The sequence below is a fragment of the Ailuropoda melanoleuca genome, chromosome 7 (assembly GCF_002007445.2).
Source record: "Ailuropoda melanoleuca isolate Jingjing chromosome 7, ASM200744v2, whole genome shotgun sequence".
Taxonomy (NCBI): domain Eukaryota; kingdom Metazoa; phylum Chordata; class Mammalia; order Carnivora; family Ursidae; genus Ailuropoda; species Ailuropoda melanoleuca.
The window spans coordinates 141,279,880-141,307,874 of record NC_048224.1 but is presented as its reverse complement, the minus strand read 5'-3'; the positions used below and the strand labels follow the sequence as shown (position 1 = coordinate 141,307,874).

Genomic DNA, 27,995 nt, shown 5'->3' with positions numbered 1-27,995 from the left:
TGAGCACATCGGTGCCCCTCAAGGTCAGCTGCGAAGGGCCACTCACCACTGGAGGTCTTGTCGACACTGACATCTGCCCAGGACATGTAGGGTGGGCCGTAATCTTCATTCCTGACAAGCTCCCGGGATGCTGCCCCTGGACCACACCCCAGGGACAGGAGGTGAGGGCACCCTAAAAGTTGCAGCAGTTTACATGGGGGGCAGCGAGAGAGGACCCAGAAATGCGAGTGTTAGCGAGGGGGTGGGATCGTGGTTTGCAGCACGGGTAAAGCCGGCAAAGCTAGTAGTGGGGTCCCGAGCAAGTCTTTTATCATCGAGTGGTTAGTGGAGTGGAGAAGGATCCCCACGAAGCCCGCGACTGCACCTTCAGGGTTAGAATTACGGGTTGTGTGGACCCGTGCAGACAGCTGTTTGAGTTGGAGAACATTTTTAGCTGAAGAATTATATCCTTGCATATTAGTCCTTCTACAAGGGAAGAAACAGCACGTTCTGACCACTGACTGAGCTTAGTGTTTACAAACCTGTTAGGGATTTCCTGCTCCTAAAATGGGGAGACACCTTTCGATCTCCGTCTGCTCTGGGCCCCCAGCACCGGGAGGCGCTCCTGAGGCTGAGTGCGCACAGTTGTGCGTGTGCCGGGCGTGCTCAGGAGTCTCAGAAATAATTTGTTGGAGAAAAGCGAAAAGCCTGAGACGTTTGTCAGGAGTCAGGTCTGGCTGTGGGGCTGGTGATGAAGGTGCTGCCAGGGAGGGTGATGTTACTGAACCTTCTGGGTGACTTCCTTTATCCTGACGCCAGACAAACCCTTTCTGTGTTCACGTGGTTGGTGTCGAGGCCTGGAGGTCATAAACCTGGAAAGTAACTGTGGTCTCGGGGAAACTGGGCTCTCCCCAGACGTGCTGAGCCAAGACCTCTGGGAAGGGAGTCTATTCGGGAACCTCTGTTTTAGGCAAGGTTGAGAATGGGGGTCACGGTCTTCAAAACATTTTAGACAAGTTTAGAAATGGAAATCGTGGTTCCTGGCTTTGGTGGTACTAGAAAATGTGCTTCTGGGAGGCTCAGAGCTAAATAAAGATGATGATGTCGTAATACTGTCCTCTTGGAAAATCAGCCATCTGAGAAACAGCCAGAATCAGGTGGTAGCCCCCAAAATGGTGTCCCAAGGAGCCAGTTAACTCTAGTCAGTGCACTGAAATGGTTCGTACTTGGAAACGTCATGCTCTCCTCACAGACAGTTTTAATGAGCTTGGCTATTTTTGTTTATTTATTTATTTATTAGTTCAATGGGTATTTATTTATTTTTTAAAGATTTATTTATTTATTTGAGAGAGAGAGCGAGCGAGTGCACGTACGTGTGAGTGAGGGAGGGGTGGAAGGGGAGAATCTGGAGCAGACTCCCCACTGAGCATGGAGCCTGGTGCGATCCCAGGACCCTGAGATCCTGACCTGAGCTGAAACCAAGAGTCGGACGCTTAACTGACTGAGCCACCCAGGCGCCCCTCAATGAATATTTATTGAATGCTTCTCTGATGTGCCAGACAAGGAGAGGGTGCTGTAAACAGAAAGTTAACCCTGACAGCAAAGAAAGACACTAACACAAAATAATTCCAGCAGCTTAAAAAATATGGGTGCACTTGGACATTTAGTATCGAGGCAAAAACAGTATTCACACTGGTGGACCTTGTGAGCTGGAGCCCCAGAGTTCTGCTCCATAGTGTAAGGGTGAAAAGGCAAATAAACGCACCCATAAAAGAAGTTAGCAAAAGCTCTCTTGTGAGTTTGCAGGCCTGAACCCATACCGCGTCTGTGATCCGAAAACCTCAGTCCACGCACGTGCGTTACCGTAGTCCTGGATTTGCAGTTTGTAATGTCCACTGAGGAGACGAAATGCCAGTCAAAGCAAATCCAAACGTACCCTTCAGTCCAGGCCTCAAAGACTCTTCCTCTGTGATCGCTGAGGAGAAAATATTCAAAGAACACAAGGAAATAAAGTGTTGTGTGCCTTTGCCAAGAAAAACAACAGACTAAGAATCAGACCTGCCGAGTTTGCAGAACGTCAGCCAACAGAGTTTAATGAATTTGAAGTAATAAGAGACAAGACTAAAAACATGAATGGGATGAGAAATGCTAAAGAATGATGAACCCAGTTTGCAAAAGAACCAAACAATTTCCAGAAAGGAAGAACACAGGAATTATGAAACATCGCTGGACGAATAAATAGCTGACCAGGTGTAGCTGAAGGGAGAAGTGGTGAATGCGAAGCAAGCTCGGAATACACCTCAGGTAGGCAAAGAAGTGGGAAAGATGAGAGAGGGTTAGGGACAGGACGGAATGTGTCCAGACACGTCTCGTGAGGACTCGTGAGGTGAGAGGGAAGAAGGGTGGGAGCCCTTCTGGGGCTCTGGGGCCCACCCACCTGAGGATAGCTGGAAGAAGGCGATATTTGAAGATGCTGGCTCAAGTGGCCTTGGCTGGAGCCCAGAAGCAGCAGACCCATCTGGAGGCCTGTGCTGACGTTGAGGCCAGAGGAGGAAGACCCAGGCTCCAATGGCATCTGCCAGTGAGAAGGAAGTGGGCACACTGGGAGCCAAGATGGCCACCACTGTGGTCAGGGGTCAGTCATCACCTCCGAGGAAGTCCCCTCCTCGCCTGTGCCATGGCCGAGGAGTCTTGCCTCTCCCCAGCATGCTTCCACCGGCCTCAGCGTTTCCTCTCAGATTGGATGTTCAATTTGGCTGAGTCACTGTGGGAAATAAAGAGCTTCCACGTGGTCCCTGAACTCAAAAGAGCCAGAGGGCTTGGCGGCCTGGCTGGGCTTCTGGGGCAGGGTAGGTCTCGAGCTCAGCTGCTGCTTGTACCATCTTCAGACTCAGCCAGACGTGTAGATGGAATGTGTCAGAGAGAAGGGGACACACGTCTCCTTCCCTTCTTCTCCCCAGCGGAGGGTTGTGCCTGGGGTCCCTGGGATGGCAACTGTGTTGCACGGGTGTCCCCAGAACTCACTCGTGTCTACCCCTCGCTAGTGATTCCTCAGGAGATATCCTGGGGAAAGGCCCTGGTTTGTTCTTTTCTTTCCTTTTGATGGGGGAGAGCAGGGGCTGGGGGGAGCCTCTGTTTCAGATCAGCTTGGAAGAGCTCGTTGGGTCAGACACTGGGAGCACAAGCCCTTTCCTCCTGGCCTTGTCCCTTCTCCACAAAAGTGACTTTGGACAAAGTTTATGTCTTACTAGGAAAACTACTTTCCTGATGTTGAGGGTGAACTTTGTTCACACGTAACTTTTGTGGCTATAATCGTGTCACCACTTAAATGGCAGCTCATCGTCTGCTTGCTTAAACTCGAGGCTCTAGGGTGTGGGGCTGGCCAGGTCGGGGCTCACAGGCAGCGGCCCGTCGTGGACGGCCTGGCTCATCTGCAGAGAGCACCTGCGGACCCCACCCAGAAGAGTCTACCTCCTGCTTCCAAAACAGGGATGGGGAGGGTTACACCGTGGACGAAATCACCATTTTATCCAGTAAAAGAAGCGTATCCGTGTTACGCGCACAAAAGAAGTTAAAAGCAAGACCTCTGAGGTGCTGGGCTAACCTGCTCATGAGCAAGAATATTCCACAAAGTCCTAGTGTTTTCGTTTCCTTTTGTTAATGTATGTGATTATTGCGAGGATGACATTGCCTACCTTTCCCACAAAATCCCCACAACATGTACGAACAGCTTCGGGGTGGGAGAGGAGCTGCCCCACACTTCCTGATCTGAACCTCACGTGGCCGCTCTGACTGAGGGGGACCATGCTGAGCCGCTCCCCACGGTCGCTCCGGGACCCCCGCCCACGGGCAGTCACCGTCCGCCTCCTCTCACCTGGTTTGGGGGGGGGGGGAAGGGGCCACCACCTGGTGCTGGCCTGCAGCCCTGACTTGTCTCCCTCGGAGGCCGGGCTCTGGCGGCTGCTCGCGGCTTCTCACCTTCTAGCGGGCACGGGGCTCCCAGCGCACAGGCCGTGCTTGTGTCCGTTGAGTGTGAATGGCAGGTCACAAAGCTGTGTTCACAGTGAGATTCCCTTTCCAAAAATGGACTGGAATCTGTGGACATAATGTCGGTGTGGTTATTTTGGGGGGATAGTAGATTATAGGCGATGTTTTTGTTTTTGCTTTTTTACATAAGATTAGAAGTTAGACAGTAAAATAACCGCTTTCTGGAGCAAAGTGAGGAGGGGTTAGCTCGTCACCATGTTTATCGACAGGGGCGTAATTACAGCCCCTCACATCCTGTCGTTCCTGCTGAGCACGTTCCCAAAGGAGAGGTCGTTCCCGGGCGGGATGGGTGCGCACTTCCAATCTGGAATTAAAGGAGTGTGTGGGTCTGAGACGTGGCAGCGCCTTTCTGCTCCTACTGAAAAATGTCAGTTGCTCGGAAACCGGCCCCACGGTGCGCCAGGCACGACTCCAGCAGGGACGAGCCCGAGGCACAGTCTTGCGGGGGAGCAGCTGTCTGGGCTAGACTCTGGAAGGGACGGTGAGGGTCTGTGGTTTGGGAACACAGACTCCATTTTCTTGGAGGTTTTTAATAAAAAACAAGTCGTTGACGAACACTGACTTTGATTTATGAGGCTGTACACATAACAGTTTCTCCTAACATTTACTTTTAGCTCTAATTTCTCCAGTTTAAGTTTAAAAAAAAGTCTTTTGGACATAAATGCAGGCTTTACACAGTCCTTGCCAGTGGGAGTAGGTGAATTCGTGCCCCACAATCTTGGGGTTCTCCGGGTGGGGATCCATCCCCCCATTGTTCTGGGGTTCTCTGGGTGGGGATCCACCCCCCCCCACTGTTCTGGGGTTCTCCGGGCAGGGATCCATCCCCCCCGTTCTGGGGTGCTCCGGGCGGGGATCGTCTCTCCATGGTCCTGCTCTAGGAGGAATCCCCAGTTTGGGTCCTGGTGCTTGGGGAAGAGTGTGAGCAGCTCTGGGTGTGTTTCCTGCCTGGTCCTGTGCCTGCCTGATGCTGACCTGGGGCTCCTCCGGCCCTGCCTGCCAGGCTACCACCCTCGAATGTCTGTCCCTGTGGACCCTTTTGTCCATGGACCCTTTAGTGCTTCACGCCCGCATCCCAGCATGGAGCCCCTTGAGTGCAGGCAGCGATGGGCCCAGGTGACACTTCAGCCCAGCACTGGGACAGACACTGATCTGACCTCCGACTCTCTGCTTTCTGGGGGAGGCTTAGCTAAGTCCCTTCTGTCCCTGCTGCAAGTGTACAGAATGCCACACGATGTGACACGTGTCCTTTGTGGGACCAGAGCAGTTTCATCGGGCGCTGTGCCTCCCTGGAGGCTGCTGTGAGTGGGTCAGGTGGTGACGTGAGTTGGGTCGGGGTTCAGCACAGGCTGAGCACCCGTCCTCCCATGAAGATGCAGCGGGGGCTGGGGAGGCAGGCCACGCAGGGGTTCAAAGGAGGTCTGAAGGGAGTGAGAAGAAGCCAGGAGGGTTTCCTCCTGCCTCTGAGAGTGTGTGGAGGGGACCGGCAGTGGAGGCTTGTGCCTCCGAGGCTCCTTTCTGGAACCGTGTGTCACAGGCCTTCCTGGTGCCCATGCCCACTGCAGATGCGAACGCAGACGCTGCCAGCTCGGCAGTCCCTGTCGGTGCCTGCGCTCTGCTTCTTCAGTGTTTCTCCTTCTTCTCCTGTGGACGTTTGAACAGTATTTGGTTTAGTGAAATTTTAATCCAGCTTTTAGTTAACAACTTAACAGGCACATTTTATAAGCTGAACTCTGAGCTGTTTGGAGATAGGCTGGTGCCCTTTCTGGAAAACCCACCCTACCTGCCTGGCTTCTGGTCCATGTCGGGCTTTGGGGGAGGCCCTGAGTTCCCTCTGGGAGCCTGGACGCTCTGTCCCCAGTGTGGCCTTCTCTGTGGCATACGACCATCATAAGAATGGTCCTCTACAGAAAGACTCGGAGTGGGGTTCCTTATTCTTGGGCAGCCTTTCCATCTTCCCCGAATCTGGAGCAGCTCAGGCAGCCCCGCCCCTCCACTCCCCTGCCCAGATGTTGGGAAATGGACTCCGGCGTTTGCGACATAGCATGAAACCAGAGAAAACGAGGCGCACAGCTGTTTTCCTGTGAGCAAGCATCGTGGCCGCAGGGCTAGCAGCCTTGGTGTGGGTGGGGCGCTGCCAGCCTCGCTCAGATGCTGGGAAATGACTCATGGAGAAGTCCGCGGTTTCTCTGCGGTCCCGATGAGGCCTGTCTGAACCTCTGTTCTGCACATCTGGGCTCTGGGAGGAGTGGGAGGAAGGCAGGCGGTTTCCCCTTGTCAAGCTAGTTACAGATCAGCTCGGTTTTCGGCAGGAGGATGTCATCTTCTCTCTTTGTGAGAGTTCACTGGATTTTGTGAAACTGCATTTGAGCTCCTCCCCGTAATTACGGAGGAAAGAGCTTGTCACTCCGGCCAGCCTCGGAGGCGGGTGCCGTGGTACACACTCATCCCTTTCTGTCAGATGCAGTATTTAAGGCAAGCCAAGTCCTTTGGGCTGCTTTTTTCTTTATTTGGAAAGAGGGCTCTGGAGCCCTAAGGCTGCAAGTGGGGCTGACTGTGTGGGGCATGAGTCATGCATCTGACTGCTGCTGACCCTGGCTGGGGACAAAGCGGGGTCTGTGTGGAGAGACAGCCCAGGTTAAGCTGCTAATGGGGAGGAAGGGGAGGCTGGGGGCTGGGGCCGCCTTTGAGTTCACAAGAAAGAAGACGTTGTCTTGCCCGGCACATGGAGAAGGGCGGGGATGGGAGAACGCTTGGGTTTCCCTTCTCTCTGGGAACATGCTTCCGACTGCAGCCTGCGAAGAGCAAGTGCAGACTTTCCTGTTGACCCAGGACGGGGGTGGGGTTGTCCAGATGACCATGTTGGTGTGTCCTGGGGTGGGGGACACTCGGGAGGGGTACCCGCTCCACTTGCAGCCCATGTCCACCCTCCTGCCCCGGCAGGTGTCACTGCTGCGCGGGCAGCCTCAGCTCCTGAGGGCAAGAGCCCTGCTGCTCTCTGCCGGGGCACATTTTGGAGAAGGCAGGACCACATGCCTGTCCTTGCCCATTGATGATAGAAAGCATCAACCACTTTGTGGCGTTTCCAGTTAAAAAGGTGTTTCTTACATGCCGCGTATCAGTTATTTATCTTCTAATCTGTGACACAACTTGGAAAGTTGTCAGTGGATTAACGTCCTGAGCATGAGCTGACATCGATACGGTGCAGGCCGGAGGCATTTCAGCAGCAGTGTCCACACACGGTTGGTTGACACAGAGCCGCACCGATGATTTACACTTTCCCCGTGAAAGCGCGAGGCTTGTTTTGCCGTCAGATGAGCCAAGTTTGTACATGTTGGTAAGACTCCATGTTGGTGGGCGTGTGGGCTGAATCCGTCCTCGCTTTCCGGAGGGCCGCTCCGCGTGACGCCCCGGAGCCTTCCAACATCGAGTACCCTTCCGCCGAGCACTTGCGCCGCGGGAGCTCCTGGGACCACGGGACAGCCGTGCACCAGGCCACTCTGCTCCGGGCGGTGAGGCTGGACCGCGCCCGTCGGGCTCGGGATGGGCGAGAGTCTGCAGATGTGCTCACTCAGTCCTCAGGCTGTGTGGCGACAAACATATTACGTACTTATTTGGAAAGCGGTCTGTGGCATGACATTAAGGGAAAAGTGAAGTGTGCATCTGGATATACAATGTAACCCTACTTTTATTGTAAAAATACGTGTTTCCATCCATATCTATTTCTGTTCTATGTTCATAGATCTTCAGAGAAAAAATCTAGGATATACCCTATAATGTTAATTCTGGTTTTCACTTTCTGACATCTTTATGTATTTTTAAAATTATGGTTTTTAAAAAATAGCTCTATTGAGATATAATTCACATACCACATAACTAACCTACTTAAGATGTATAATTCTGTGGCTTTCAGTATCCATCAATTCTGGAGTATTTTCATGTCCCTTCACAACCTGTTTCTTGCGGCCTTGCCCACTTTCTGTCCTACAGATTTGCCTGTTTGGGGCATTTCACGAACAGTGTGTGGCCTTTTGTGGCTTCTCCCCCTGGCATCATGATTTCGGGGTCATCCGTGGGTAGCAGGTGTCCGAGTTTCGCTGCTCTCTGTGCCTCACGATGTTCCCCGGTGTGGACGGACCACACTGGGTTCATCCGTTCCCCTGCCGATGGACATTTGGGTTGTTTCCGCTTTCTGGCTGTTGTGAGCACTGCCGTAAACTCGCATGCACGGGTGTTTGTGTGGATGCGTTTTCCCGCTGCTCTGGGCTGCACGTCTGGGAGTGGGCTTTGTTGGGCCCTTTCGAGGAACTGCTGCAGTCTCCAGCGTGCGCTCCTGCAGGCTCCAACTCTCCACAGCCTCATGCTTGTCATCATTATTTCTGGTTAGAAGTTACAGGAAGCGTTCTTATCCGTGAATATTCCTTTTCTCAAAGCAAACAATTGAGAGCATAAAGGAGTAAAGAAGCACAGGGAAATTCTAGAACATACATGTGAGTGTAATTATGAGTCCACATACCGTGGAAAGCAGTGTCTTCTGGGGTACCTTGGTGAGTTTGTGTAGTCAGTGGGGAGCTGGTGCCTGCAGACGGGGCCTGTCAGGACTCCACCAGCCCCTCAGGAGCACGTGCTTGCCACCAAGGCTGGGCGTCCTGCTGCCTCGAGTCACGTGGAACGTGGCTCCCTGCAGTCTGGCTCTCTCCTCGGGGCGCAGGCGCCCCCTTCGTGTTCCCGTGGCCTCTGAGGTGAAGCCTTGCCCCGAGTGGCAGGCCCAAGGGTCTGGGGTGGGGTTCTGTCTCGCTGAAGAGAATCCGTGTGCTGCCCGTGTGTAGCACACGATTAATCTGGAGACTGTGATGATCTCGCGGCTGGTGTTAGTCTTGTGGGTGTGGAATGAAAGGTCTCCTCGTGGCCGGCCCATCACCCTGGAGAGGGTTCTCTGGGGTGAGTGAATTACGGTTGGTTCATGCGGAGCGTAGACGACTGGAGTCCCACCAGCAGGACGGGGTCCCGGGCGGTGGGTGGGACTGTTGGTAAGAGAAGAGAGCACAGTCTGGGTTCACGGGGGCTTTCCCCAGAGATACCTGCCACTGGACAGACAGAAATGTGTGGGCGTACGACTTCGTGCGAGGCCTGGGGAGGCGGTTCTGATGTCTGCATGATGGCAGCTTCGTGGCACGGCGCTCTCTCCACCTTCTGACCCTCAGGACAACAGGGTCCCCCCTGCTCTAGTCTTGAGCCAGTGAGTAAAACGCACTCAGCCTCTCTGGTATTTCCGACGGCAGCTCCCGGGTTGAGCACACTCCGCGTTGCGCCAGCTCTCTGGCGCCTAGAATGCCTTTCCCTTTGTGGCTTCTTTCTTGGCTGTTGTCTGTCTCACTGTGGCCTGGTCCTTTGAGACCCCAGACCCCTGCCTGTCTCATGTACTTCTGGATTATTCGCTCTGGCTCCCCGATAGCCTTGGCCCTGCTGGGACACCGGCTTCCACCTTGGGTCCTCAAAGGGACACCGTTGCCTCATCTTCCCACTCTGCACACTCCAGGCCGCAGCAGCGCTGTCTGGAGAGAAGGGCTCAGGTGGGTTCTCAGCACTGCTGTCCCACCAGCGTGGCTCCTCTGTGGCGGTTCGCGTCTTCTCTGTCCCCACCCGCCTGGGCTGGCTCAGCTGCTGGCTGGAGGAGACAGGGATCCCAGCCCCTCTGTGGCACCCCGTCTGCAGGTCGACCTGCACTGGCCACATACCGTGGACACATTGCTGCTTGAGGGGGAGCTGACTGCTCTGCCTTTTCCATATTTCAAAGGCCCAAAACCCTCCTCAGCCACTGCTGGGCTGGGCTGCACGCAGCCCCGAACGTCGGCTCCCTCTCCCTGCCTGGCCACTCGAGCCTGGGGTGGGACTCAGGCAGCCTGTCGAGCGGGTGGAGGCCTGCCTGTGCCTTCTGCCCCCAGGGGCTGGTGCATCTCCAGCCTGGTGTGCTGGCACGGAGCCCAGCACCTGTCTGCATCTGTTTTTCTCATGGGGGGGGTGTCTCCTTCTGGCCCCAGGAGGGGTCCATTTGCTCCATCTTCCCAGGGCTCCCTGGGCCTCCCTGGGCTGACCACGAACTACAAAGTGAGTGGAAATGTGTGTGTGCTTCAGCAGCTGGGTAATTTTGACGGACACATCACATGCCCGTGTCGAGGGAGAGTGTACTGTTTGCTGATGGGGCAGGTGGTGGGAAGCAGACACGTGGGGCAACCCCACATCATGCCACGAAAACCACTGTTCGAGGGAGCTGTGGCATCGGTCAGACTGAGAGGCACTGACAAGGAACAGCGCTAATGCCGGCATGAGCGGCCCTTTCTGACGCTGAGTGCAGCGTGCTGTCTGATTTCAGAGATGCTCGGATGTGGTGGGGGGATCGTCCCAGGACTGATAAAATATGGGCTGGAGCTGGGAGCCACCCCGCCCTCCTCCCCCTGTTCTGGGGACGCATCCGTGTCCCACGCGGTGGGGTTCCGCTGCGGGGCACCGTGCTGTCCGCCTTCTGTGCGGTTGTTCCAGCTTGAGCAGGAGTGCATGTCCCTCCTCTGACCGACAGCATACCCTGTTAGCTTTCCTGACTGCGTTTCCTGCTTTGGGCCTTGACCACGTAGCTTGTGTGCAAACGGAATCCCGTCAGACTCCAAGGCAGCGGTGGGTGTGCGTGCCGTGCAGTGAGCTGCCACCATCTTGTAACCAGCTGAAGCCACTTTGGTGCCCAGCCGTTTCCAGCGTGTGTCCACTGTCTGCGGACTCAGCCCGGCCTAGCCGAGCAGTTGGGGGGCTGTTTAGTGACCTCGACTGGGGTTTGCAGTTCACGTGGGGTCTCCGTGCGCAGGGGCTCATGTGCAGGGTCCGTGTGGAGGGTCAGCCGGGGGGCAGGGGTCCTCTCCCTGGTGATGGGTGTGGATTTCACCCTGACTTCTGGGAACAGAGGAGCACAGTCTGAAACTGGCATGCTGAGTTTGACGCGCATGAAGGGAGGCCTGCCAGCCGCTGCCACGCACGTTCCAAGCATTGTCGAGGTCCTGGGGCGTTGGTGCCAGGCCGGACACACACAGTGGACTTCCTTCCCACTGCCCGGAGCTCTCCACCAGCACCGCGGGCTGCTCATTCAGGGTGATGGGCCTTGGGACCGACAGCGGGGACCACGATTGTACCCCAGCGAGCAAACAACAGTTCCACATCTCACGTGTAAAACACAATGCGGCGTGTTGCTGATACACGTAAGAGCGCGATTCCACATGTGTGCCTGAGGCTGGTGCTCTGTGCACCACCACCGCACTGCCCAATTCACCTAATGGAACCCATTCTGCTTGCTTCCCAGCCCCTTCTATGGAGAAGACTTCTACTGTGAGATCCCTCGGAGCTTTCGGCACCTGTCCTTTTACATTTTCGATAGAGATGTTTTCCGGAGGGACTCCATCATAGGTAGGTACTGAAATGGGTGTTTTCTTCATTCTCTCTGCCTCTTTTGGGCGGGGCCTCCTTCTGTCAGCTGCTAGCATCTCCTCTGGGCCGTCTGCTCTGAGCCAGCAGTGCCCGCCAGCATTCTTGGCCTGCGCTCAGCAGCTCTGGGAGGTGGCAGTGGGTACCTGGCTGGCCTGGTGGTGGCATCCCCTGTGCCCTGGATGGGCCTCCCAAGTCCCCCGTGCCCTGGATGCTTCCACGGGCTCCTCCGAGGGGCCAGTGAGCAGAGGACACGCCCCTCGAAATCCCCAGATTGTACCTGTCCCTGACTCTGAGAGTCCTTCATGGGGATTGGAATGGTATTGGGGTGCTCTTAGAGGCACTGGGCACTCTCAGGCATTGGGGTGCTCTCAGGCATTGGGGTGCTCTCAGGTATTGGGGTGCTCTCAGGCACTGGGGTGCTCTCAGAGGCACTAGCATTTCATTGCAGTGCTCCTGGGGAGGGAGGAGAGGTGTGGGACAGCAGAGCCCGCGTGAATCAGCAGGGTCCTGTGTGAGGGCCCCGCTGTGCACCCACGTAGACCGCCACCTGCATGGGGTTCCTACAACGTGCTCCCAGCACCAGAAGGCTTTTAAACATGCCTCCGTTTTCTGACACGGGACCAGTCCTGCAGCGATGAGCTCCTGCTCGGCCTCTCTCCTCTGCTGCTGAGGAGCGCGTGACACCCCAGGTACCCAGCTCTCATCCATGCTGGTGGACCCACATCCTCAGGGGCTGAACCTGGAACCCTGTAGTTCTGTGCAGTTCCTGGGGTGATTCTTGCAGTTAGAGGGAAGCATGTACTGAATGCATTTAGTAGGTGCAGGGGCTTGTTCTGGGTGCTCTACGATAGGGCTCCTTTAACCTTCACAGTCCTGCGCTGCAGGTCATGTTCAGCTGAGGGAGCTGGTACAGACAGGCCAGGTGGCTGTTTTGGGTTAGCCCAGCTTTCACACCTGCAGCCAGGGTCTCAAGCCTTCACCTTGCTTTAGATCACGCGTTGCAGACTTCACGTAGAGGCAGTTGTTGGTTGAATGTGGAAGCTGATGGGGAGGGAGAAGTCCAGGATGACTCCTGGTTATGGGTTTGCGCCACCAGGTGGATGATGGGTGTCAGGACATACACAGGGCTGGAAAATGGTGGGTGTGGTCCTGGCAGAGGGTGAGGTGGGGGGAGATGGGGATGATGTGGTGAAGAATGAGTTACTTGGGCCAGGACGAGATACCATCACCTGCCATGAGCAGAAACCCAGCATCACCATGTAGCACCCTCTCCCCATCATGTACCACCAGCCGTCCACCCTCCTGCACCATCAGACCACCAGCCGTCCCCCCTCCTCCACCATCAGACCACCAGCCATCCCCCCTCCTCCACCATCAGACCACCAGCCATCCACCCTCCTCCACCATCAGACCACCAGCCATCCACCCTCCTCCACCATCAGACCACCAGCCATCCACCCTCCTCCACCATCAGACCACCATCAGGCCACCATCCACCCTCCTCCACCATCAGACCACCATCCACCCTCCTCCACCATCAGACCACCAGCCGTCCACCCTCCTCCACCATCAGACTACCACCATCCACCTTCCTCCACCATCAGACCACTCACCATCCACCCTCCTCCACCATCACCACTCACCAGCCATCCACCCTCCTCCACCATCAGAACACCAGCCGTCCACCCTCCTCCACCATCAGACCACCAGCCGTCCACCCTCCTCCACCATCAGACCACCAGCCGTCCACCCTCCTCCCCATCAGACCACCAGCCATCCACCCTCCTCCACCATCAGACCACCACCATCCCCCCTCCTCCACCATCAGACCACCAGCCGTCCACCCTCTTCCACCAGCAGACCACCAGCCATCCACCCTCCTCCACCATCAGATCACCATCCACCCTCCTCCACCATCAGACCACCAGCCATCCACCCTCCTCCACCATCAGACTACCATCCACTCTCCTCCACCATCAGACTACCATCCACTCTCCTCCACCATCAGACCACCACCATCCGCCCTCCTCCACCATCAGACCACCAGCCATCCCCCCTCCTCCACCAGCAGACCACCAGCCATCCACCCTCCTCCACCATCAGACCACCACCATCCCCCCTCCTCCACCATCAGACCACCAGCCGTCCACCCTCCTCCACCAGCAGACCACCAGCCATCCACCCTCCTCCACCATCAGACCACCACCATCCACCCTCCTCCACCATCACCACTCACCATCCACCCTCCTCCCCATCAGACTACCATCCACTCTTCTCCACCATCAGACTACCATCCACTCTCCTCCACCATCAGACCACCACCGTCCACCCTCCACCACCATCAGACCACCATCCACCCTCCTCCACCATCAGACCACCATCCACCCTCCTCCCCATCAGACCACCAGCCATCCACCCTCCTCCACCATCAGACTACCATCCACTCTCCTCCATCATCAGACCACCACCATCCCCCCTCCTCCACCATCACCACCTACTCTTCCACCATCATCTACCATTCATCATTCTTCATATGTTNACCCTCCTCCACCATCACCACTCACCATCCACCCTCCTCCCCATCAGACTACCATCCACTCTTCTCCACCATCAGACTACCATCCACTCTCCTCCACCATCAGACCACCACCGTCCACCCTCCACCACCATCAGACCACCATCCACCCTCCTCCACCATCAGACCACCATCCACCCTCCTCCCCATCAGACCACCAGCCATCCACCCTCCTCCACCATCAGACTACCATCCACTCTCCTCCATCATCAGACCACCACCATCCCCCCCTCCTCCACCATCACCACCTACTCTTCCACCATCATCTACCATTCATCATTCTTCATATGTTTTCTGCCTCCCCCACCCATCATGTAATATTTGCCATTCTCCAGCCCTCATCCTGTCCCTTCATTCACCATTTCTATTCTACCACCCACCATCTTCCACTACTGTCATCTACCACTTCTAGCCCCAAATATGTCCCACCACCCAAAATCCACTTGGTGTAAACCCATAAAGCTGCACTCATTCAGGACCCCCCATCCCCATTTATATCTGTCCTAGCCCTGGGCATACATTTCTCATTTTGGGGAATGGAACTGTGTGACTGGGGTTTCTTCCACCTGAACAGGGCAGCTCTGCATGGCTCAGGACAACAGGGAGGCAGATACCAGCCTCAGGCCGGGGAGGCCCTTCTTCTGCAAAGCCTGTTGGTCAGAAGGGAGCATTCTACCTGTTGCACCAAAAGTTCCTTTTACCTTGTGCCTCCTGTGGTGGGAGCCACCTTGAGCATGCTGCCCGCCCTGCATTCCTAGTGCAGCAAAGAAGGGTGGTGCTGCTGTTGACCCCTGGGTAGAGGTTTGGGCTGTTTCCAGTTTTCTGTGGTTGTGAATAAAGCTGCCGGCAACACTCTTCTGCATTCTTTATATTGACACATGTTTTCATTTCCCTCAGAGACCTGAGAGGCGGATTGCTGGGGTGTCTGTAGGTATTGAAAGATGGCGAAATTTGCCATCCCAGAATATACACTTTGGCATAAGGTTTAATTTGAGCTGGAGGCAGTTGAGAATAAGCAGACACGAGGAAAGATCTCCAGCCTGCCCAAAAAGCAGGACATGAATTTGTGCAGAAGTTAATCACTGAGACGACCCCTAGGGCCTATTAGGCTGGAAGTGACGCTGCAGGGGTTTACATAACCCACCTTTGTCTGCCACTGGCCCTTTCCTGCAGTTTGTGCCCTGGAAGCCCAATGGCCTTTCCTTGGTCTGTCTCTTCTCTGAAGCTTTGTGGTTGTTGTTGTTTTAGGTTAAGCTCCTACAGAACTTCGAGTTCTTGCTCATGGCTGAGTTTCCCCGGGTGTATTTGAGATGTGTTAATACACTTCCCTTTGTTGTTCTCTTGTTAATCTTTCTTCTGTTGCAGAGCCCGAGAGAACCTAGAAGAGTGGGGGGAGGAAGGTTTTCCCTCCCCTACTGTGTGTGTTTACCTCTGTTAGAGACCTCCAAGCCATTCTCCTGTATGGCTGCGCCATCTTGGGTTTTCCCAGCGGCGCGCGAGTCCCAGGTGCCGCACAGCCTCCCAGCACTCAGAATTGTCAGTTTTTATTTTTAATCCATTTATGCCGTCCTGATATGTGTGTAGCAGTATCTCATTGTGGTTTTTATTGCATCTTCCGATGAAAAATGAGGCGTAAATTCTTTTACAGTTTGTATTCTTGGCGTCATAGCTAAGAAATCTTTGCCTGCTCCAGGGTCATGGAGATTTTCTTCTTCTTCTTCTTCTTTTTTTTTTTTCAAGAAAGCTTATGGTTTTAGCTCCTACATTTAGATTTATTTCAGGTGAATTGTACATCTGACATAGAGTTCATTTTTTTCCTTGTAAATGTCCAGTTGTGCTAGCATTGTTTATTGAAAAACTATCCTTTCTCCATTGAATTACCTGGGTGTCTTCTTGAAAATCACCCAACTTTATGTCTGTGGGCCTATTTCTGGCTTCTCTAGGCTGCTCCATTGATCTGTACCCCTTTCCCTGCTCCGATACCCACGGTCTTGGCGCCTGTGGCCTTAGCTAGTCTCAAGTCCGCGGTGTGACCATGCCACCTCTGTTCTTTTCCAAACTTGTTTTGCTATTCTAGGCCCTTTGAATTGTCACTTACATTTTTTAATCAGCTTCTCATTTTCCAAAACCACTGAGATTGCCTAGGTGTATAGATTAATTCGGGGGAAAATTAAAATCTTAACAAAATGGAGTCTTCAGACCCTCCGGTAGGGCACGTGTTTGGTCTTCCTAAATCTCTCTCATCAGTGTTTGTGATATGTTTTCAGCATATGCATCTCGTGCGTGCGTGTGTGTGTGTGTATTTAAATTTATTCCTATGTATTTTATGTTTTTGATGGAGTAGACGAAGATTTTTTAGGTAGTACACCAGAGGCACAAGCCATCAAAACATCATTTTGTGAATGGTACTGTTGGGTTTTTTAAAAATTTCAGTCCTTATTCTCTTTGCTTATGTGCACAAATACAGCTGATTTTTATGTATGGACTTTGTATTCTGTGGTCCTGCTGAACACACCTGTTCTAGCTTTTCTTGTAGGTTTTCCTACAGATTCTGTGAATAAGACTTTCTTTCTTTCCAGTGTGTGTGTTCTTGTGTCCTTCCCTTGCCTCCAGGCCTAGCTAGGACACCATGTTGAACTGCAGTCGTTAAGAGCAAGAATCTCTCCCACGGGCTTGTCTCAGGAAGCATCTGTCTGTCCTTCATTACGTCTGACCTTAGCCGGCCTTCCTGCAGGTTTCACCCCAGTCCTCTGTACCTGGTTCCCCACATCACCTGCCCTCTTTTATGCTACTTGGCACATTCTCTCTTCTGAAGGCATGGGGTTTTTAATGTGTGAAGGCAGGCAGCCCCACCTCTGCCCAAATGAGACAGTGAGGCCCAGAGTGGTTTAGTGACCTTTTGATGTCACTCAGATAGATTGGGACACATGGGAGTAGGTATTATAGTTCACAGGTCAGCTATTCTCTCTGAACAGCATTTAGAAACACTAATATATATGTTTAAAAAGAACACATTTGTATACTAAGTAATGATGTATAAGTTGTGGGATTCATACAAGCATTAGATATGCAATTCCTCCCTATTTCAGCTAAAGCTTATAAAAACATTGCCATGACTTAATATTTTGAATCTCAAATGTAATCCTCTTATCCAGCTGAACTAATCACAGTCTGAAGATTTCTTTTTCTTTTTTTCAATGAAATATATTGCCCAATTCAATTCATAGAATTTTTTTTAATGTGGTTTTATTCCCTTGAGACTTTAAAACCACATTCCCACAGGGGCAAAAGGATGGAGTTTGCAGGAGCTGCCAGGAGAGGAAGGACAGTCTTCTCTCATGCTGGGGGTGTGCAGGGGAGGCAAGAGGCAGTGGGGAGGCCAGGTGTTGGGGCCGGGGAGGACAGGTAGGGAAGGAGCAAGGGTCCTGAGGGACCTGTCCTGCCCTGTAACTTGGTGCTGCTGGAGGAAATCCCATATGGCCTGTAATTTGGGCTTCTCTCTGCATTTCTCTGAGTGTCCTCGGCGGACTTTGCCTGCTCTGTGTCTCTGCACCTGCCTCTCTTGCTCTCTGCCTCCTGCCTTCATGCCCACCTGCCAACTGCGAGCAGTGGCGTTACTGTGTCCTGCCGTCTGTGGCTGCACACGATCTGGCTCCAGACGGCTCTTGGAGGTGAGAGCTGAGCCAGACAGGTCCAGGTGGGCAGTGGCATGGACGCCGGGGGCGCTGATACGTGTATCCACTTCAGGGGGGACACAAGTACTGGCCTTGCCACCGAGCCCTGGTGGGGTGGTCCCAGGGTCTTTCCCAAGGCTGTTTTGTGGCTGGGAGGGGCGAGTTCCCTTCCCTTTCCGAACATGAAATGATGTAAATGATGGCGCGACTGGCAGGGAGATGGGCGCTGATGGCAGTCGTCCCGACTCCTCAGACCCCAGCCTTCTGCCTGTAGAATGGCTTTTCTGTACGTGTGTTGCCTTCCAGACCCCACCTGTGCCCCATGGGTAGGTCTCACGGCAGGGCAGGGCAGAGGTCGGCAGGCCGAGTTCTCAGGACGAGGTTGAAAGCTGTCAGGGAGGAAATCTTTCTCTCTACCCACTGAGGTTCTCTGGCAGGGCCTGTGACACTGGAAGAGAGGAACAGTTTCTTAGCGCCCGCAGCTTACATCAGATGGGGGCCCCTCCCTGACGAGGACCTTGAAGAGCTGGCTGGACTTGGGCAGGGGGGCAGCCCACACCCAGAGAAGCGACCCGACAAGGGGAGAGGGTTAGGCTCCCAGGGGAGCAGGCTGTGGGGAGGCAGGCACCTGGGGGTGAGTGAAGTCAGGTTTGTTCATATAGGACCGTTGTGGGGCACCTGTCTGACTTCTTCGCCGGAGCACCTCCCGGGAGAGGGTCCGTGACAGCCCTCACTCCTCACAAGTGTCTGTGTGTGGGCAGCTCTGGGAGGGCCTCGTTCCGCACCTGCTGGTTCTCATTTGCCTCCAGCTCAAGGAGGCCTATTTCGGGATGGCCAGTGCTGAGCTCCCAAGGCCCCGACAGAAGGGCAGCCTTTTCTCCTCCGAAAACCTCGTGTGGAGGAGCAGAATGGGCGGCGGCCCCAGCCAGGTCTCGGGAGAGGCCTTCCGGATGAAACGTTGCCCGTTTAGCGCTCTACCCAGTTATCTGTTCTGGATTCTGCTGCTGGAAAAAATTGGCCCTGGCCATAGAGGGATCAGTTGTTCTGGGGGATTTCTTCCCTCTCCTGACTGCTTTTCCTCTGTGTCTGTGCTGTAGGGAAGGTGGCCATTCAGAAGGAGGACTTGCCAAAGTATCACAACAGGGACACTTGGTTCCAGCTGCAGCACGTGGACGCCGACTCAGAAGTGCAGGTGAGGCCTTGGTGGGCCCCGTGTGAGCGGAGGGGACTTTGGTCCTAATAGGGAATGGCGGTTAGCAGGTCCTCTTGTGGTGAATATAGGCTTGTTAGCTTTGTTTTTTCTTTTGGTTATTGTCACACAGCTTTAAAAGTATAAAATTCAGGCACCTGGTGGCTCAGTCGGTGAAGCATCTGCCTTCGGCTCAGGTCAATCTCAGGGTCCTGAGATCAAGTCCCGCATCGGGCTCCCTGCTCAGCGTGGACTCTGCTTCTCCCTCTGCCCCTCCCCCTGCTCATGCTCTCTCTGTCAAATAAATAAATAAAAAATCTTGAAAGTATAAAATTCGAAAGGACAATAATTACACATAATTGAAGTAAAGAGAAAATACGGGCAGGCAGAAGTAAAGCTTGGACGGGAGTGATACGTGGAGCCTCACGCTGTAGGTCTGGTTGCCAGGGGGGCCTGCGTGCATTCCAGCTCCTGCACACAGCAGACAGGGTTTGGAGAGAAGAGAAGTGACCAGTCACTGAGTTTCCCATCGTCTGAAGCTTCCCCGGGGCTCCACAGCCTCACCTGGGCCATGTGTCACCTGGGACTGACCCCCCATCCAGTGGAAAGGGCTTCCCCCTGCAGGGGAGACTGGGCCCGAGTTCCCACCCTCCCTTCCCCGTGATGGGGGCACTGCCCATACCGAGCATCCGGGACAACACCCGTTGGGAGGGCGACCCTGTGTAGTTCTAACCAAGCTCCTCACCCCACACTGGCATCTGGACTCCACAGTGGGGACCCTGGCAGCGCAGTGCCCCGACGTCAAGACACACGAGCGCTTTCACCTGTGGTCCCGTGAGTTGTCAGGGCACGGCCAGGGTGTGTGACCCCGCATAGATAGCATCTGGCAGGCCAGGCTCAGAGCGCCGGCAGTGGTCCCCAGCAAGCAGTTTCCTCCTCTGTGAGTACCGGACAGTGCTTGGTGCAGCAGGATCCCCGACGTAGGTGGCCAGTGAGGCCTTCCCCCGCCCCGCCCGGCGCCCCCGCCCCGGACACCTATCTAGCTGCTTGCCCTCCGCTTCCTTGTAGACCCGCAGGCTCAGGGGAGCTCTGAGGGGGAAGGCAGAGCACGTGGGGTTTCTGGGATCCATCCACAGACTTGGAGAAAGAAGCAGCGGGAGAGAAGGGTTGAGGAGCTGAGCCAAAGAGAGATACTTGATTCCGGCCAAGGGGCCCACATGTGCTGCAGAAATCAGCAGACACGGCAACTCCTGCAGGGGCCGTGTGCGCCATGACAGGAGGCATTCCTGTCTACGGCCATACCACCCTGAATGCACCCGATCTCGTCTGATCTCGGAAGCTAAGCAGGGTCGGGCCTGGTTAGTACTTGGATGGGAGACAGGTGGCATTCCTGCCTTTTGTTCCGGTGATTTCCCGGTCCCTTCTGCTCTGCAGGGAACAGCCAGCAGGCTGTGATGAGAATGCGCCCCAAGAGCAGCCCCCTGCAGTGTCTTTACCACTCTCTTCACATTGTCACCTCTGATCAAAGTTTGATGTCATTGTCCAGTGTAACTTGTGTAAACTTAACTTTTTTTTTTTTAAGATTTTATTGATTTATTTGACAGAGACACAGCCAGCGAGAGAGGGAACACAGGCAGGGGGAGTGGGAGAGGAAGAAGCAGGCTCCCAGCGGAGGAGCCTGATGTGGGACTCGATCCCAGAACGCCAGGATCACGTCCTGATCCGAAGGCAGACGCTTAACGACTGAGCCACCCAGGCGCCCCTAAACTTAGCTTTCAATTTTGAAATGGCTTCACATTCATGGGAAGTCAGAAAAAATAGTACACAGAGAATAATGATGAGCAAATTGTGTACTCTCCTGTTTATAGAGACAGAACACAGTGAAGAAAGGCCGTGTTCCTTCACCTTGTTTTCCTCGTGGCAGTACCCTGCTCACCGGTCATGGCCGGGACATGGACATTCCTGTGATCCACGGACCCCATTCAGATATCATCAGTTTCACGTGTTTGCTCATGTACCAGTGTGTGTGCGTGCACACATGTGCCCCTGTGCATATCACATGTGTGCATTTGTGCATCACACACGTGCACTGGTGTACTGTATCACACATGTGCATGTGTCACACGTGTGCACGAGTAGGTGCCCCTGTGCATATCACACATGCATCCGTGTATCACACGCGTGCACCAGCACACGTGCATCACACATGTGTACCTGTGCATCACACGCGTGCACTGGTGTACTGTATCACACATGTGCATGTGTCACACGTGTGCACGAGTATATGCCCCTGTGCATATCACACATGCATCCGTGTATCACACGCGTGCACCAGCACACGTGCATCACACATGTGTACCTGTGCGTCACACGCGTGCACTGGTGTACTCTATCACACATGTGCATGTGTCACACGTGTGCACGAGTATGTGCCCCTGTGCATATCACACATGCATCCGTGTATCACACGCTTGCACCAGCACACGTGCATCACACAGGTGCACATGTGTATCACATGTGCATGTGTGTATCCTGTGCATTTTGTCACATGTGTAGGCTTGTGTAACCTCCACCACAGTCAAGATCCAGAATCACTCTGTCACCACAGAACTTATGTTAATTGTGGTTAATTGTACACTGTGGAATATTTGGGCAGCGTCCTACTGATGTGTTTTGCGTGCCTGTGGATGAGGTCCTTGTCCTTCTGAGCCTGATTCTTGCTGTCTTTGAGATGGGCTGCTGCCTCTAGCGCCGTCAGCTTCCTAGGAATCTGAGTCATGGATCCTGAACAGAGAGCGGGTGTTGCCAGGACTGTGAGGACAGGAGGAAGGACAGTGTGTGCAGATCGCTGGCTGAGCCCCCCGTGCTTCGGTTCCTTCTCAGAGTGCCTACTGAGGAAGTGGTCACCCTGCAGAGGGAGCAGAGCCCCCCCCAGATTCAAACTGCCTTGAAAAGTGCATTACAGTCTTTCTCTGCAGCCACCTTTTCATTCTGAAATGTCACATTTGCGTTTTGAGAAGGGCAGAGGATGGCATATGGTTTCTTGAATCCTTCTGTTCTGTAATTTGCAGTAAAAGGCATATGTCAGACAGAAAGTGTCACAAAACTGGGGCCAGTGAGAGACGGAGTCACAGCAGTGGGGGAAAGGTGATTTTAAAAATTTCTTCTTCCTTCTGGAATCCATATTTTTAAAGGTCTCCAGAAAATCACTTTATTAAAAAGCATTAGTTGCTGTGTTCTTTCCTTGACCCTGGGTGGGTAGTATGAGAACGAGGTGGTTGGCAGGGAGGGGTCCTTCTTGGTCTCGAAATGGGGAGGGAGACAGTCCCCCACCCATACCGGAGCAGGCCCAGGAGTCCTTCGCCAGCTCCTCTGAGGAAGCCCGGCTGAGCTCCGCTCTGAGCTCTTCTGTTTTACTACACCTTCTGTGAACTCTGTGAGCTCTGACAGCAAACCTTTAGTAGCCGTTCTGGAAGCTCCGGGAATTGTGTTCATCCTGTATGCAGACAGTCCTGCTGGGAGGGTTCCCAGCAGTTGTCTGCATACGAGGACCCAGCTCTGAATCGTTCTGTGGGCTTAGGGGATCAAGGGAAAGACAGGCCGGCTGGACCTCTGTCCTCCACACATCGTTTCTGGCTTATTCTCTTGTCTTCTGTGTTCACGGTAGTCTTGCTGCTCTTGGCGCCAAGGATCCAAGTGCTTGGCATTCTGGGTCCCTGTGTGCTGACCCCTGCTCTGACCCCAAAGCCCACACAGACCAGGGCTGGACGGGACAGGGAGGGTATGCTCTGCTGCTGTGACCACAGACCGTGGCAAGGACCCTCTCTGCAGGCCAGGATCTGACACTTTCCTGAGAAAATTGTATGGGAGCCCTGGTGCTTTTGTTATTTTTCAAGCAGTTTTTGCAGAAAAGTGAGCAGAAAATAGAAGGAACTCCCATGTCCTCGCCCCGCCTGGCCCCTGTGGTTAGTATCCCACAGTGCAGAGCCGACGCGGCTCACAGAGGCTGTCCGCACCGCTGGGTGGACAGAGGGTGGTGTCGGGGAGCCCCAGTGGCAGAGTCCCACGGGATGGCTTCATGGGATCACCAGTGAGGGCCCCTCTCTCGTTCCATTATTAGTGATTTGTGTTTTCTCGTTTCTTAGTGAGCCTGACTAGAGGTTTAATCAATTTTATTGATTTCTGCTCTGATTCTGCTATTTATTTTTTTCTGCTCACTTGGGATTTAATTTGGTCTTCTCCAGATTCCTTACATTACTGAGGTTTGATCTGTCCTCTTGAATGGGTGTGGTCGCTCCTATAAGTTTCCCCGTAAGCACTGCTTTCGCTGCATCCCAAATGTTGTGATAAGTTTTATTTTCATTTTCATTTATCTCTCAGTTTCTCTTGAGACTTTTTCTTTGGCCTGTTTGTTATTTGGAAGTATGCTGGTTAATCTTCAAATACTTGGGGATTATTAAGCTGTCTTTCTGCTCCTGACTTCCAGTTTCCTTTCCACTCTTCTGAGAGCAGATGTTGTGTGATTTGTGTCCCAGGACGGCCGTGCTGGTGCGTCCTCCCAGCACAGACCCGCTGTTCTCTGCAGCTGGATGGGGCATTCACAGGCAGCCGCTGGAGCCAGGGGTCGGGGCGCTGCTCATCTCCCAGGTGCTGTTTAGAGTTCTTACCATTCACCTTAAATAAAATTGTGAAAAACTATCAAGTCAGCATTTTTTAATGCACCATCCTAAGACGTTTTTCTTCTCAGAGAAGCAGGGATGCTTGGCGGAGTCTTAGCACACGGTCAGGCCCTGCCCTGCCCTAGCCTGGGCTCTGAGTGCCGCCCCCAGGGCCCCGCCCCCGCCTCCTGCCCTCGGCTCAGCACGTGGGGCCTGGGACTGGAGGTCAAAACAAGCCCTGCGTCAGGTTCTTCGAGGGCAGAGTGGAGTTCAGTGGGTGTCAGATTCTGTGCAGAGGCTGAGCTGGAAAACCCGCATTTCCTGCCTGCCCTGCGGTGGAGGGTGTGGCCCTGTCCCCCCCGCCACCGGGTGTTGGTGTTTGTGGCCGGGTTGTTTGTGAGGGAGCTGGCGTGTCACCCACAGGGCAGGGGCACGCCCAAACCCTCTGCCTCACGAGGACAGATGGGAACTTCTGAGCCGCACACGTGTTGGTTAACCACGGGGGTGGGGGGCGTCCTTTCAGTGCTAGGCATTGTTTGTGTTGCCTCCTACCATCCTCTCCCAAGTCTCCCGAACACGGTGGCCACAGGCCTTAGCCGACAGCATCTGCCCCTTGGTTAGGAAGTGCTCGCCCTCGAGAGGAAGCGCGGTAGCCATGGGGTCTGCTGCTGCGGACGTGTTTGTCCTCTTCGGGGAAAAACAGGAAACGGACCGCCGGTCGTCCGCCATGGGGGTCCGTCTCAGCCCAGACACATTCTGTCACTTCTCAGAGCCCATCGAAAATAAAGTAGTGATGTGTCCCCGGAACGGCCATGGCCAGTGTTAAAACTCACCAGGAGAGAGTTGGAGCCCAGTGCACTTGAGAACGCAGCTGGAAACACGAGCCTCACAGGAGCCCGTTCTGTGACAAGCCCGTACTCTGTTCTCCGATCTGGAGCTCTCGCCCTGCTTTTGGGTTTGGAGGGCGGGCTGTCGGTTGCCCCGAGCCTCCGCGTCCTCTCCATGGCAGAAGGACAGCAGTGCCTGCCCCGTGTGATGCTTCAGGAAGCCCGGAGCCTGGCCTGGCTCAGTGAAAGGGAGCTGCAGGAAGCCAGCTCGCCAGGGATGCTGCTGGCAACATGGGTGTGTGTCTGCGGCACCTGCAGAGCCGGCTGGCGCTGAGGCCTCATCTCGCGGGCTGGGCGGGTGCAGTGGGTGATGCTGCCTCCTGGAGCCTGCTGTCGGCACAGCTGTCAGATGAGGGGCCCTTCCAGGGCACAAGCTCCCTGGTCTCTGTGGGAAGGGCCTGTTGCTTCCCTTGGGAAGCCGGCTGCTCCCGGCAAGCGTGTCCCTCCGTAAGCACCCCTGCAGCGTGCGGCAGGAACTGCTCAGAGCCCTTTGCGCATAGCGGGTCTGTGCTCCGGACACTGGGTGTTGCCCAGGGTCATGCAGGTGTGATGCTGGGCTGGTCCTACCATCCAGGACATATTGCTACCCCCTCCCTGAGGCCACTGGTCCTGCAGGTGAGGGAAGGGCCAGAAAGGGCAGCGCCTGGCCTTGCCCACTGCAGGAGAGGGGTGGGCTCCCTGGGGCCTCAGTGCCCGTCTCCCGCATACACATCAGGTCTCCCGTGTCAGAACGCCCCAGAGGACCTGGGAGGCTGGCCTCAAGCAGAGCGCTGTTCAGGTGTCCAGAAGCCACAGGAAAACCAGTACAGTGGCTGCCACATTCAGAGAAGCGAAATCAGGAGGCCCCTGGGGGCGCCTCTGAGTGGTCCTGCCCACATTCCCCTGGCCCGTCCATCTGTCCGTCCCTCTGGAGCCCTGGATTCTTCCAGGACAAGGCAGACTTCAGGGGACCCTCCCCAAGCTGCAGAGTCTAGAAGTTTTAGTTGGAAAGGACCTTGGAGACGGTCCAGTTCAGCCTCCTTTTCTAATTAAAAAGAGTTAATTTGGAGGCTCCTTGGAGGCTCAGTCGGTTGAGTGTCTGACTCGTGATCTCAGCTCAGATCTTGATCTCGGGGTTGTGAGTTCAAGCCCCACCTTGGGCTCCATGCTAGGCTGAGTCTACTTAAAAAGAGAGCTAGTCTTCCTGTTGTAGTGTGTTCTCATCTAAACGTGTCAGTGTGTCACACCTGCTGCTGTTGGATGTTTCTCAGGAACCAGGCTCCTCTTCTTCGAAGCCCCTCTCTGCCCCCCCAACCCCTGACCCTGATGGTAACCTGGTTGGGTCCTCCAGCTGATCTGACGTTTGCACAGATGCAGACGCAGATGCAGGCAGAAACACATCACTGGTCTTGAAGTTCTTGAAATTTCAGCCATCTCTGCTCCCCTCTCCTTAGAAGCGTCCATGAGCATTAACTTCCTGCCTGGGGCGCAGGACTGAGACCCCCTGGCTGGCATCCAGGCCTCACACACACAGAAGCACTGAGACCGTGGGGTAGAGTTGCCCACGCCTGCACGAGGGCTCGGGTGTCGGATGAAGGGACACAGCCTAAAGCAAGCAAGCAGATGTGTACATTTTCTTGTGCTGTTTAACCTCTTTCTTCTGAAACAATGGTCTGGGGGAGCCATGCCCTCTCCTGGTCCCTGGGACCTGAGTGGGGGTGGGGGAAGCACTGTGGATGCCACGTGGGGTCAGGCTTCACGTGTGTGAGCAGAGAGGCTGGGAGTGCTCCCCTGCGTGTGGCCATCCCCTCGTGACCCTCTGTCCTTGTGCCTTTCAGGGCAAAGTCCACCTGGAGCTGAGGCTGAGTGAGGTCATCACCGACACGGGCGTCGTCTGCCACAAGCTGGCCACGCGGTAAGATACAGACGGCTGGTCTTCCCAGGAGTAGTAACCCCGAGCGCAGGGAGTGGGGCGGTTGTTGTGTTTCAGACACGTGAATCAGAATTCCCAGAGTCAGTGATTCCCCACGACGACACAGTTTCTAGAGGTTCTGGCACATTCTTCTTAATATCGTCATTAAAGCGCAGGTTCACCCCAGAGGTAGTGCAGTTGGCTTTTGCAGGCAGCTGCATCGGGGAGACGTTTCGACAGACGTGCCGTCTGGGCCCGGGCAGTACGCACGAGGGAACTGTGTGGTGGTGTGCGCGAGGCCGGTCGGCAGACCTAGGGCCTGCACTCAGACCACCCACCCCAATCCAGAGCTCCTTGTACCTGTCACGCTTGGTGAGTGTGAACGTCTGTGCACACGTCTGAACATTGTCTCCATACCATGTGGGGCAGTCTCAGCATTTAGGGTCACGGGTCCCATAGATCGCCCCACCGGGACCCCGTTCTCTCGCTGCCTGCCCTGTGGGCCCCACATGTGTCTTTACCAGCGATACTTGGTAGCTGTTGGGGACCCTGTGGGCGGCTGTCTGGTGCACACTGGTCCTTCCCGCTCTGGCCTGCTGTTTGGAGAATCGGGTCGTTCCTGAGTGAAGGGCAGTCAGGAGGGACTCCTGAGAAGAGGAGCGAAGGTGTGCAGAAACCAGTCCTCTGGCATTAAGGGACCCATGAGAGAGACCAGACGCTCCAGCTTTCTTCATCTTTGGAGAGACGCTTTCCCAAATTCATCTCTTCACCATCTCTGGCAAGCAAGGGCTTCAGTGGATGAGGTGATGCCCTTTTCTTGGGCTCAGACTCCGAGTTCCGCTGTAGGTTGTGCTCCCTCTGTCCCATCGCAGAGCCGATGCAAGGGGCGTGCAAGGAGTTTCTGCCATTGTCTGCCACCCCCAGAGGGCCCTGCCCCGTTGCCCACAGTGCTGTTCGAATTCATTGTCTGTTGGCTGAAGATGGCCTCCGGCCCATTCAGGCTGCGGGGCTGTCGCAGGAGGACACGAGTAGGAACGTGTGTAGGACGCGGTATAGCGTGGGATGCTGCGTAGGACACAGTGAGCTTTGTCCTTCGTTCCTTCAGTGCTCCCATTCTTCTCAACTTAGTTGCTGTGCTTTCAGACCCTGTAGCAGTGAGGAGGGGGTTGCCTGTGTTCTTGTTTATTTATAGGTCTATCCCTTGTTCCAGAACAACTTAAGGCTTTTGAAAGGCAGCCTTACATGGAATAAGGAGTGTACTTTAGTGGTGGGGAGACAGAGTGGACCAGGCTGGGCAGAGAACTAAGGCGGGTGTGTGCAGGAGAGGGGGGCCAGGATCCCTGTCCTGAGAGCCACCCCATCCAGCCACAGATCTGCATGATGGAGGGCGAATGTGATCCATTTGTCCAGGAGTAGCAGTGGGCCTGATGAGAGGACCACAAGTGTGGTGCCCAGAGCAAGAGATGATAGATCACAGCTACCCACCCTGGCATCCCCACCTATCCCCACCTGTCTCCACCTGCCTCCAGAGTCCCCACCGTCCCCGCCGTCCCCACGCACCCCCAGAGTCCCTGCCGTTCACTGTCCCCACCCACCTCCAGAGTCCCCACCTTACATGCCGTCACCAC

At 54.7% G+C, this 27,995-nt stretch overlaps 1 protein-coding gene across 3 annotated transcripts in view; it reads left to right on the top strand.

The window, feature by feature from the left end:
* The window catches only part of RASA3 (RAS p21 protein activator 3), a 123,199-nt gene that overhangs the window by 52,327 nt on the left and 42,877 nt on the right, over window positions 1-27,995 (top strand). For all 3 annotated transcript variants that reach the window (XR_004626842.1, XM_011233273.3, XM_034665538.1), the window contains exons 3-5: window positions 11,369-11,472; window positions 18,840-18,934; window positions 26,294-26,370. Coding sequence is in view for 2 of the 3 variants with exons in the window: in XM_011233273.3 (XP_011231575.2) it covers window positions 11,369-11,472; window positions 18,840-18,934; window positions 26,294-26,370 (276 nt within the window). In the remaining variant the exon portion in view is untranslated. The remainder of the gene's footprint in view (window positions 1-11,368; window positions 11,473-18,839; window positions 18,935-26,293; window positions 26,371-27,995) is intronic.